Source organism: Dermacentor andersoni, chromosome 10 (assembly GCF_023375885.2).
Source record: "Dermacentor andersoni chromosome 10, qqDerAnde1_hic_scaffold, whole genome shotgun sequence".
Taxonomy (NCBI): Eukaryota; Metazoa; Arthropoda; class Arachnida; order Ixodida; family Ixodidae; genus Dermacentor; species Dermacentor andersoni.
In genome coordinates this window covers 43,075,959-43,087,812 of record NC_092823.1, presented here as the reverse complement: position 1 = coordinate 43,087,812, position 11,854 = coordinate 43,075,959, and the positions used below count along the sequence as shown (strand labels likewise).

The window sequence follows — 11,854 nt, the reverse complement described above, 5'->3', positions numbered from 1 at the left end:
CCGAGGACGGCTACGGGGACTCCCTTTTCAGGGAGTCCCCGCTCCCGCCACTGCCAGCCCGCCATGGGACGCAAACTTGCTCCTCTAACCTTCCCCTTATTCGTTTATCCTCTTTCTTCCCACTTCCCTCTCCCAACGGACACTGAGCCGTGCTCCCATAGGGTTGCAAAAATATATGTCTCCTCACCTCAACCCCTTTGTTGCGTAGCAACAACTCGCTTGTAAAAAATGCGAGCGCGAGCAAGTGCAAGCTGACGACGAAGACAAAGGTTACCGGACGCGTTCATCACCGAAATTCGCAGCGCGGCTCTAATCGTACTGTGGCGCTGTGACGCGTTTCTTCCAGGTCTAGCACGTAGTATCTTGTGATTCAACGCGTTTTAATGATGAATGAAAGTGCCGCTTTCCCTGCAAGGTCCACCATATATAGAGGCCACGCATTCGTCACTGAAATCTGCTTCGCGTGCACTGATTCCCACAGTGCGTGGGATTTGCAGAATGTTACAAGTGGAGGTTTTCTTTGCGAACCTCGCCCTTTGCCGTGGGAGGTGTGGCCTGGCTTTTCCCTTGCCGAACAGGCCAACCAATCGCCGCGGTGCACGCGCGACGTGCGTGCTCCGCGTGCTGTGATTGGTTGGCCTTGCATTAGCACAGATGGCTCTCGCATCCGCGTGGAGGCGAGCGCCCTCTGTGGGGAGGAAATAAGATTTTCTTAAATGAAGCACGTACCTGTCATTCCAACGTCCCGCCGAGGTACTTTGCATTCACTATTAGCATATTTCACACCACGACACGTCGATATGTTCGTTTAGAGCGTTTCCTTCCTTCATGAAGTTGAATGTATCCGCTGGAATGTCGAAGCAGGAACCCCTCTCGTAATGCACTCTCTCGCTTTAATGTATATTTATCCGACTGCCATCCTTCCACAATGCCGTTCGGTGCTCAAAATTGGATATCTTGTCGGCGTTGGAAGTTAACCAAAGATCGGTATAGGCCGGTTAGCTTTGGGAGCCCACCGGCAAAACCACGAATGAGGCAGTCCAAGGAGACGTGGATTTTCAAAGTCGCTTTGTAGCAGGACTTAGTTTGAAGCCAGAGAAGCACAGAGCAAAACAAATTTTGAAGGAATGCTCAGGAACACGGATCAAAATAAATGGGCTGTTAAATTGCACAAGTATACGTACCCGAAAAGCGTGGACACGGAATGGAGGAACAGGTCGAGGAAGTTAGCAACCAATTACAGGGTAATTGAAAATCATCAAAAATAAAGTGAGAGGATCGAACAGGGACAGGAAATTGGATGCAAATAATGGAAACAATATAGTCCATGGAGATTTGCAAGAATGAGAAGACAGAAATTAGCAGGGAAGATATGTACGATGCCATGACGGGAAGTGTCTTACTATTTGAGGCTTGAGCTGGTTGCCTAAGGACAAAAACATACCGGAGAAAATATTCGCAACAAGACGAGGCATGTGCATGTTGCAGCAAACATACGGAGACCACTCGGCACATCCTAACGGAATGCGAAGCGATCCACCCAGTGAGACCCGTATGCAACGTACACCTTCCAGAACCGCTTGGATTTAAAGTGGACGGAAGCATCAATCGCTCAGCAGTCGAGATAACAAAGAGTTGTTTTGGTGGGAAAGAAAGAGCAGGGAAAAGATTGACACGACTGGATCCGTTACACACATAGGTAGCGGTACAAGGTTGGTAGATAAATTTTGAGGAAAAGAAAGAAGATTAAAGAGCTGTATACAAAAATGCTAGAATGAGAAGCATATATAGCCTACCTGAGTAACTCAAACAGGCTAGCTGATTGTCTGTCGCTGCCCCGTTTCGAAGGGGATGCTAATAAATCATCATCGTCATCATCTCCGCGGCAGCGCAGGCTGTGCGGGGAAATAAAAGAATCACTGACGATTACTATACTCCCTAATGCGAATTTTGTGGCCAATTGTTTGGATGTTTTGAATTCGCGATATGCTGTGGCAAAGAATTTGATTCTTAAAGGGACCCTGAAACGATTTTGACGATTTTCTACAAAAGTACTGAGTAGTTGTCGTAGGTCCTTCTGATTATTAATTGACACATCGAAGTGCTCCGCGTAAAGCGTGTAATTTATTATAAGGTTCTAAAATTGCACATCGCTGCTGATCGCAGCACTCTGCTCGGCGGAATTTTAAGCCGCCCCTACCCATATGACGGAAGTCACCCATATGACGTCAGTGGTGCGAGCTATCCGATTGGCTGACCAGGGCGCGTGATCAATAATGTTTCCAACTTTATGGTAAACAAATGATGTTTGTAATAGTTGGAATGTTAGTTCATTCGTTTTTATAAAAAATATGGCCAGGCTTAGCTTGGTTAAGCCAAGAATGCGTTGCATATTGCGCGGTCTTTTTTTTTTTTTTTTTGAGGGCGAGGTATTGCTTGGCGGCACTCGATTTTCTCGGCGATACTTGGTTATACTTGGATTTACTCGGTAATACTTGGTTTAGCTATTTTAATTCTTGAACATCCAGTGACCTGTGGCCCAACACCACATCTCTCGCTGGATGTTCCACTTTTTTTCGACTTAAATTGGCAACCTTTTCATTGTATTAATCCACTTCGTTGTTGCTGTAGTACAAGCGAACTGCGTCGGGACACTGCGCTGCCCCATCTAGATCGACAAACCGAGACTCCAGTAGCTCAACTTCAATGTCCTCCAACGGTGCGCCGTCTCCAATCTTGGTTGAGATTCGAGAACACCGCGTCGCTCTGGCGGACAACTGTTGGACAACCACAACCGAGACGAAAGTGTTGCCGCCGAGCTGCATACTGAGCGCGCCGTTTAGCGAGTCGTTCTTCCCGTCCTGCTTCTGTCTCCGTGGCCCGCTGAAGCCTTCGCTTTGCGTTCTGTCGAACTGCTTTACCCGTGGGCGGCATCTGGCTGTAAGACTGTCCCGGCGGCGTATTTTCATCCGCTAGCAGCTACAACGGGGCATGCCACTTTTGACGGAGCTCGACGTTTCTGCGCAGGCGCAAGTAAGAGCGGGCGCGAGAGAGAAAATCTGGGGGCTTTTGCTCCTTGAATATATGACTCAGCCTAGGCACTACGGAGGAGGTTTCTTAGATTGCGTTGTATTCGTTTGTCCCCTGACATGCCGGCATTGCGGAGTTCGGTCGAGTTGGTTTATACGCTCCGCCGCTGGCTGCCCGCGCGGTGAGGCAGTGGGCGCGGACGCCGCTTGGTGATCGCTGTGTCTGAAGGGACAATGTTCTGACTGGTGTTTTATAAGTCGCGGGTCGAATTTTTCGTCGCGACGATAGATCGGATTTTTTACAAGCACTGCTCCAGGAGGGCACATGTAACCGGCAAACGGAGGCCTCAGGAGAGCACCTGAGGTTATATTAAAGCAGGCGGCGCAGGATCTCCGGGGCACCCAAGCGGTAGCGGGGGGATCAAAGCTGGAAGCCGGGCGGCCCGTGGGTTGGGGCCGCAGAGGCCGAAGCGTGCCTGGGGGTGTTCGCATAAAACATTGGCTGTCCGCGATAGCGGACAGCCGATCTTATACTCCCCTGGCACGCGCAGGCCTCTGCGAGCCCCAACCCACGGACCAGTCCGGCTTCCAGCTTTGATATCCCCGTTGCCGCTTTGGTGTCCTGGAGGCGCCGCCAATAATGCGAAATAATGACACGTTGTTTTCATTAGTAAAAACATGATCGATTAAATATGATTGCGTCGAGCCGCCAACTTGCGATGCTAAGTTCAGCACAACCGCGCCCCGCGACTTCTGCCGGCACGGCGCGCCTAGGGACAAGCGCATACACCGCGCCCCAAGGGACTACTCCGTAGTACCTAGGCAGAGTCGTATTTTCAAGAATCAAAACTCCCCACATTTTCTCTCTCGCACCCGCTCTCACTCGCGCATGCGCGCAAACGTCCGTCGTCTCCGCAAGTTCCACGCCCCGTTGTACCTACGAGCAGTTGGAAATACGCGTCCCGGCGAAGGAGCGCAGCTCTTTTATACATATGCCGTGACGTCAATCATAGCGCAGCGCCCCTAGCGGGAGGAGCGGGAGTCAGGTGGTGGCTGCGGCCGCGCGCGACCGCACCAGTTGGGGCCCAGCTTTTCCTCCGTGACGTCACGCGCCGGCGCAGCGCCCCTAGCGGAAGGAGCGGGAGTCAGGTGGTGGCTGCGGCCGCGCGCGACCGCGCGAGTTGGGGCCCAGCTTTTCCTCCGGCTGTCGTGACGTCACGTCACGTGGTTGCGCTAAAGGTCAATGGTGGCTGCCCGGCCGCGCCCAAGGGCTGAACTGAGTGATTGCAATATGCACCGCATAAAAGAAAGTAACAAAGAGAATGCACAAGAACAATTGTTCAGTACACGTAAGCACTTCCGGCACACAGCAAGTGCCGTTTGCTTGTGTTACAACGTGCTCCGTCTTTAACGAGAGCTCCGCCGTCAGTGTCGGTCTGTCTTTTCGCGAGCGCTATGAGTCGACTTAGTTGCGTTGTGGACTGCAAACGTAGTGACGGGCAATATGTCAAGCTGCGACATCGTGTCCCTCTGCAAGCCAGTAGACGAGCGGACTGGCTGCAGCGCATTGGACTGCGGCTATCCAATGGGCGCCAGGATTTGCGCGATTGCGGCCGTCACTTTACACCGGAAGATTACTAACGCAATAGCGTTTCGCGAGTCCCGTATTAGGGTAACCGCAAGCGAAAGGGGACAGGGCCTGGCCGTGTCCCCTTTCGCTGCCCTGAACAAGGCCATGGAAGGATTTACTCTCTGTAAATAATTGCGATAATAACACGAATATATAGGAGATACCTAAGTCTTGTGTTCAGGACATTTTCAATATGAAACAATTTGAAATGCTTAGATTTTCATGCTGATATGCCTATAAACAAACCTGATGCTCTCTGTACTTGCGAGCTGCAGCACGCCGAAATAACACCTAGCTGAGACTTCTTTTATATTGTACACGTACTTTGCCCTGCCGAGCTTCCTCCCTTTCCGAAGCGTGGATGGGTGGAAGAAGCTTTCCAGGTCCTTGATTTTAGGAAACCGTGCCTCAACACAACCGAAAGCGGAGGGTCCATTGTGGCCTATGCACCTTCGCTAGTGGACAGCTCTTTTTGCACTACTCAGTTAGCGCCAAGTCTGCGATGGGGGCGCTGGTGACGGGTTTTTCCGCAGCGCCGCCTGGGCAGAGTCTAAGGTCTATACGCAACAAACCTATCTATAGCGCAGCATATACTGCTGCTTTGGATGCTCGAACAGTCCGCAGACGGTCACTCGGCCACTCGTCTCGTGTTTCGACTTTTCATGCACTCACACAAAGCTTCGCTGTATATAAATTTAAATTCCTTGAATCTGCCGCATTTTTTCGCCGCAGTTTTTCGCTGTTGACCTAAATATTGCACAGGCATTGAACAAACGCACGAAAATAAGGGGCCCGTATTGTATGTTTGCTTATATATTACAGGCAAGTTTAATCCACCATGACCTGTTCAAAAAACGCGGCTTTTCCTCACAGCCTCCGCATCCACACTGTCGTAAATTTTCCTGAAGGTTCCAGCATAAATTAACATCTTTGAATAATGTTCCTCAATAAAATATTAAAATTATAACTAAGAAGTTGTTTGTGTGCTAATTTGGCCGTTGGGCGGCCTAATGAAAGCTACGAAAATTCCGATAATTCCCATGGTGAAAAGGGGGAGTAACGTCTCGCATCAATGCGGATGGAGAGTCCGGTTGATGCGGTGATATGTTCTGCTAGCATCTGGCTGGGATGCCTGATTGATGACTGCTTGAAAATAGTTGTAGTCTCATTCTCTTTCTTCAGCTGTCGGCTTGTTTAATGAGACGACCAACTGCTCCTACACGTAGAACCCGAAGCCACTTAGAAAACGCCGCAAGCTGCGAGCACGAGTTTCTCCGTTGAACGTAAACAAACAGCTCCTGTGTTCGTAAGTCGGTCCGTTGGAGCTCTTGATTTGCGAGTGTCATGCCAGCGCTAGGAGGGAGCTAGGCAATGGATCTCAAGGCCATTCTGAGAGAAACTGTCGGCGTGCGACAGAGTCATGTCAGGACGATTGGCGTCGATAAAGCGACTTGCCTCGTAAGTATCCGGGACGACGCTTTCTACCTATGCCTCTTGCTGCGGCAGGCCACAATAAACACTTTCGTTGTGTGTATATTTTAGTCCGCACTGCAGACACCGTGACGAGCGAAACTTAGCCGCAGCCTAAGCTGTAGTTCGGGAGTGCTGTAGTTCTCCGGTACCGAGCTTTCCGTGCGAATTCGTCCGCACGAAATGCGCCATGCTCTAAGCAGTACGTTTTACAACAACGTAACTGAATTGTTCTTTTATATGTTTGCGCGACAGTGTTACTCGCGAAGTGGCTTTTGTCGGGGGCTGTGACAGAATCGCGCGGAATCGTAGTTGCAGCGCTGCTGAGGAGTTTTGCACCGGAAGTGAACCGGCGTGTGTCGGTTACATCGGCGACGTTTCTAGATTTTCAGTTGAACGAAGTCGGCGGGACGGTAAAAAAAAAAAAAATGCATATGATTCAGGTGAACGAAAATGAACCATCTAAAAGCCTGCCAATTCTCTCATTCTGCACTTTGCCATTCCGTGTCCCTACCTTTTCATGTCATATGACGTGCATATATAAACAAGACTGCTGGATGAAATGACACCATTGTAACTCCATGAAAAAAAGAAGTAAAAAAAGAAACTGAGTGAAGTAGCGATTCAGACTAGTTTCAGTTTACGTTTAATTAAACAAGCGGCAGAAATGTTGACATGCTCATTGTTTACTGCGCAGAGTGGTGGCTTCAGTATCAAATACATTAAAAACAGACAACGCGGGTTGGCAGGCAGACTTTCAGTTTCCTTAGAGCAGCAATTGTCATGTATATAGCTCCTCATGTCATGTCCTGAATGGAACTTGCTTGTTTTCACAATCACAGGGGCATGGCTTGACAAGTTTGTAAACAAGAGTGTAAAATATAGCATGGCTGTGGACAAAAGCAGCAGTCAAACACATCGGATCTTCTACTCCCTTTTCTCTGTACGCCACTTTATACAATAGAAACTTATTAAAAATTGCTTTCAAGTATGTTTTCGCTGTCGGTAGAAATTATTGTGACTGGACTGGTTATGCCAACATGGCAACATCACTTAATGATGAGGCCTTTTCCTTTTGGCTGTCCCGAAATGAGTAACAGCAGTTGAAGTTTTAAGTGCTTGAATAGCCTCCTCATTTGTGGTGTATGCATTTATGTGCGTGATTTGTTTCTACTCGTTCAGTCCATACCATCGAAGAAGAAAAAAATACTACGGACATTGAACTGTGGGATTATTGAACCCTCTGCTCAGTTAGTGTGGCTCCTGTTCACTTCAGACTGCAGAGGTATTATGACACATGACCACTTTACTAATAGCACTGCCATTTTTTATGCGATGTTCCTGCGTTCCTGTCAGTAATGGAGAAAGGATAGTTTTTCTTTTCTTCCACATAATGCCTGCGGCTAATAATTAACTTGTGCACTTTGTTTCAGCTAGTGATTAGAATCATTTTGTGAGAAAATGCTGCATGACTAGCTGTACACTGAACCTAAATTACTCTGTACTTGTGAAGTCTCATTATAAAATACACGAATGATCATTCTAACACCTTGACTTTCTTTCAAAGGAGTGTACAACACGTTGGAATAATATTGCGTAACCGTGACACATTTATTGGCACTGCATCATAATCCTATATGTGTCAATCCTCCGAAATTTTCAGGAAAGCTTACAAATTTGGGCTTCCCTGATGGAATGACGAATGTTGTCTAAGTTTTATGAAAAATAAGTTGTATTTGTCTAAAATCCTTGCTCATTGGTCTCTGAACCTCCCTTTAAAAGTCTTCCGATAATGAAAGAACATCAGCGGACCACTTGCTTCTAGCACATTTATGAAGACACGTTCCCAACAAAACCATCAACAGTAAAGTCTCCGATCTAAAGGCAATATGTTGCTTGTAGGTATCTGCGTTGCTAATTTTGCACCTGCTTGTGTACGGTATGTCAAATTAAATCATTACTAATGAAAGTGCCTGCTTATCCAAGAAAATATATGCGCTCAGGGAAACATTACCCCCTTGTGCCGCCCCCCCCTCCCCCTTTAGGTGTTGTGTCCACATGATTTTTAAGAATTTTAGACTCCACAGTTTTGCATGTATGTAGTTCATGCACCAAAGGCAAAGCACTCGTGTAAGGGCTTGCAACAAGCATGAGAGCACAAGGACACAGACAAGGACATAACAAACAACACTGAACAGGCAAGGCGCTGACTGAACAAGTACTGTGCTTCGCTCAGTCTGTCCTGTCTCTTCATGCCCCTGTGCTTGCATTTTTAAGAGATAGTATAATAATGACAGAACGTCACCAACTAGCACGGTTTCTAACGTAGGCGAAAATTTTGTCACTCGGGCGCACTTTTTATGCATCTAACAAGTGTTTCATTTCAGCCACTGTAACAGCAATAACAAACTCAGCTGGATTAGTCAAATGTACTTCCACAATATTAAAATGCTGGAGGAGGGTAGGTTGTGTCATTTTTGTACCAATGTATCATCTTTGCTACACTCAGTTTGATACCTGAAAATTCTGACTTAACTTTTTTTTTTTGCCAGGCCATAGTAAATCAGTCAATTTTATTTGATATTTTTTCTACCCATTCCTAAACATTGCCATTAGAAGTCTTCTATGAGCAATGTCATGCACCGTATGAAATGAAAACTGCACTTCAACTTTTGGTCGAATCTGGCAATCTTTGGCCACATTGGGGAGTAGCAAAAAAAACAAATCTTCAACAGGGAGAATCGTTGAAACTGACCCCGAGTGCTCCTGGGGGTCAGTTCAAATGTTCAAGCAATGCGAAATGGGCACTTTGTTTTGTTCAGCTATATAATGTTTAGATTAAAGCAGCAACGAAGGCAGTAGCCTGTGTCGGGCTTGCCGATTTTCTATTCCAATATCTACGCTGCTCTAACAATGCTTCAAGCATCAGCATGTGCTCAGAAGTGCATGTTATTTTAATTATTATATTTAACTAATACTATATTTAACTTTATTTGACTATATACTGTAAAAATACCATATTTAACCCAATTTTTTTCCTGCAGTAGGTTGCTTTCATCCAATAGCGTTTTGATGGCATGTGTAAAACTTGTTATAAAATATCTTTCTTGCTGTGTGTGGAGTTTTCACTCACAGAACAGCGCGTAGTCTATTTTAGACTGAAATTCTGCAGAATCCTGACTGGTAGCCTGATTAAAAGATAGAAACAGCACGACACAGGGCGAGCGAGTAAAGCAACACAGGACAGAGTGCTGTCCTGTCCTCTTTACTTGCTCATCCTGTGTTGTGCTGTTTCTCTTTTTTTATTCTAAAGGTGAACCAGCCAGCCCCTTTGAACACACTGCTAGTAGCCTGATCTATTACTTTTTGAATGCCACCTGTGCAGATGTCCTTATTCGTTACTGTACAATACTTTAGAAAACTGCACACTACTGTACAATGCACGAGAAGGCTCCAGTGTCAGTTCAAGGTACATGATTAGGCCAGCCCCCTTACAGAGAGAAGCTGATGAAGCACGATAATCGAAATATGAGGCTTGCAGACATTCCCTGACCTGCCAACCAATTGCTTCAACATGCTAATGAATGTGGAAAGAAACCAAGTGCATTCTGCATAGAGCTGAAACAAATGCTTCCTCCACATACCTGTTATCAAATTTTGAAAGCCAGGATTGTCATCCACCTGAATGTAGCACAAAGCTACAAAGGAAACCTATACAGGTTTCTGAGAAAGAAGTCTCACAGTTGAGGGGAAATTCGGTCTGGTTCAGGGCTCGAACCTGGGACTGACGCCTTTCTGGGGTAGTCACTCTACCATCTGAGTTCACCAGGACGCTAGCACATTGCAGCACGAGGGCCAATTAAATTGAACAGTCCACAGCTTTCCCGGGTATCGCATGCATCACTGTGGCTCATAATCATGCCACCAAACCTTCATATTTTCTTTTTGTCTTGGTCTAACTAAAACCAGGAGCAAGGGATATATTTTGTTACATTTCAGATTTTCTTGTACTTTCAGTACTTTCAGCAAAATCACAGAATACCTTTATTCATGGTTCTTCAAAATTTCACATAAGAATTCCGGAAAATGTTTTGAACAATTACTTCTCTACTTCCACTCGAAATACGAACGATTAAGCAACAAATTGATATATGATGGTATATGTTGCGCCTACTATGTCTTGAGCCAAGACAATAAAATATAGAAGCATAGAAAATAAGCAGATTTTTGATGAGAAAAAGAGTTGGCAGGAGGCTTAATGGCAAGGTCCATGGTAGTGTTTCTGTCATGCTTAAGGGAGTTTTCCATTGTGAGTAGTTCAGCAAACCACTTACTAATTCATTTATAACTCTAACTTTTCCCGCTAATAACATTTTATTGTTTTTCTTTTCTACGAATGTACTCTCCATAGACGGAAACAAAACTGAAATTTTGAAAATTTCTTCGTGTCGAATGGTGTTTGGGATCTGTGGGATTAAGTTGACGACCGCTAACTGCAATAAAATTAATTCAAGGTATACACCAATCTGTGCCCCTCTCTTCTTGTCCTTGTCTGTTTCATAATGTACCTTTCCTAAAGCGGAAGCTTCAGCCAGTTTCCCTATGCATTCTGTATTCAAATACATGTGAAACACACAACAGAAGCTCACATTGGACTGCCACCCACCATGGTTGCTTAGTGGCTTTGGCATTAGGCTGCTAAGCATGAGGTCACGGGATGAAATCCGGCCGCAGCAGCCGCATTTCGGTGGTGGCGAAATGCACTAACACCACTGGTACTTAGATTTAGGTGCACGTCAAAGAATCCCAGGCAATGAAAAAATAATCCGGAATCCCCCACTACAGCGTGTTTCATAATAACATTGCGGTGTTGGCATATAAAACTCACGAATTTAACTGTAAGTGAACACTAGACAATTGCTCAGTCGAGGTGAATGAAATTTGTTGCATTGAAAAGCAAAAGATGGACCCTGCGAACTGTAGGAAGCAGAATTTCAGCTTATGAACTGAAATTTTTACAATAATCAATGAAAATTTATGAGTAGAAAAAAAAATTGAAGCGCAAAATTTACGAATCCGTACCTCTGCACCAAAAACAGACATCGCAGTTCTGTAAACCGCATGGGTTAGACCTACAGTGGGCAATTCGATGGGCAAGTTTACAACCTATCTGACATACTTACAACGTTTACGAGAGTTTTGCAAAAGTCCAACTCACAAATTAGAAGATTTTTGCTGAGCGGGATGTAATACCTCAATTTTATGTAGTTTGGGTGACTCAGTTGGTGTATATCATCTTTTTTCAATGCTGAGTTACAGAGCGGGAAACTTGCTAAGCTTTCTTAAATATTGAATTATTTTAGAATTCCTGTAAAAAAACAATCCAATGTCCTAAATAAAAAGTCTGCTTCACGCAGGCTTTAGGTTCTGACTTTCTTTTTTCTTTTAAATGAAAGAAGTCATCAAAATGGGTGCAGTAGATGCTGAGAAAAGTGATTAAACTTCTTTGAGCTCCCCAAGTAAGAACGCCTTTCAAACCCCAAGGTCCAAAGCCATTCCACATCAAGAAAAACTAGAGCAACTTGTTCTCCTTTATTTCTAGCCCTAGAGAGCATTCATACTAAGATAGAATGAAATAGTGATTTGAAAAAATAAAAATTAGTGGAGTAAACTTATAATTAATGGTTTGTGAACCATTCATAACTGAACACTCGCCTGGTTATAT

General features: G+C 45.5%; 1 protein-coding gene across 4 annotated transcripts in view; it reads left to right on the top strand.

Moving 5' to 3' along the window:
• The first annotated feature begins 5,700 nt into the window (after positions 1 to 5,700).
• Wdr81 (WD repeat domain 81) overlaps positions 5,701 to 11,854 on the top strand; it is an 80,371-nt gene continuing 74,217 nt past the window's right edge. For all 4 annotated transcript variants that reach the window (XM_050194454.3, XM_055062208.2, XM_050194455.3 and 1 more), the window contains exon 1: positions 5,701 to 6,117. In XM_050194454.3, coding sequence (XP_050050411.2) covers positions 6,031 to 6,117 — 87 coding nt within the window. In that variant the 5' untranslated portion in view covers positions 5,701 to 6,030. The remainder of the gene's footprint in view (positions 6,118 to 11,854) is intronic.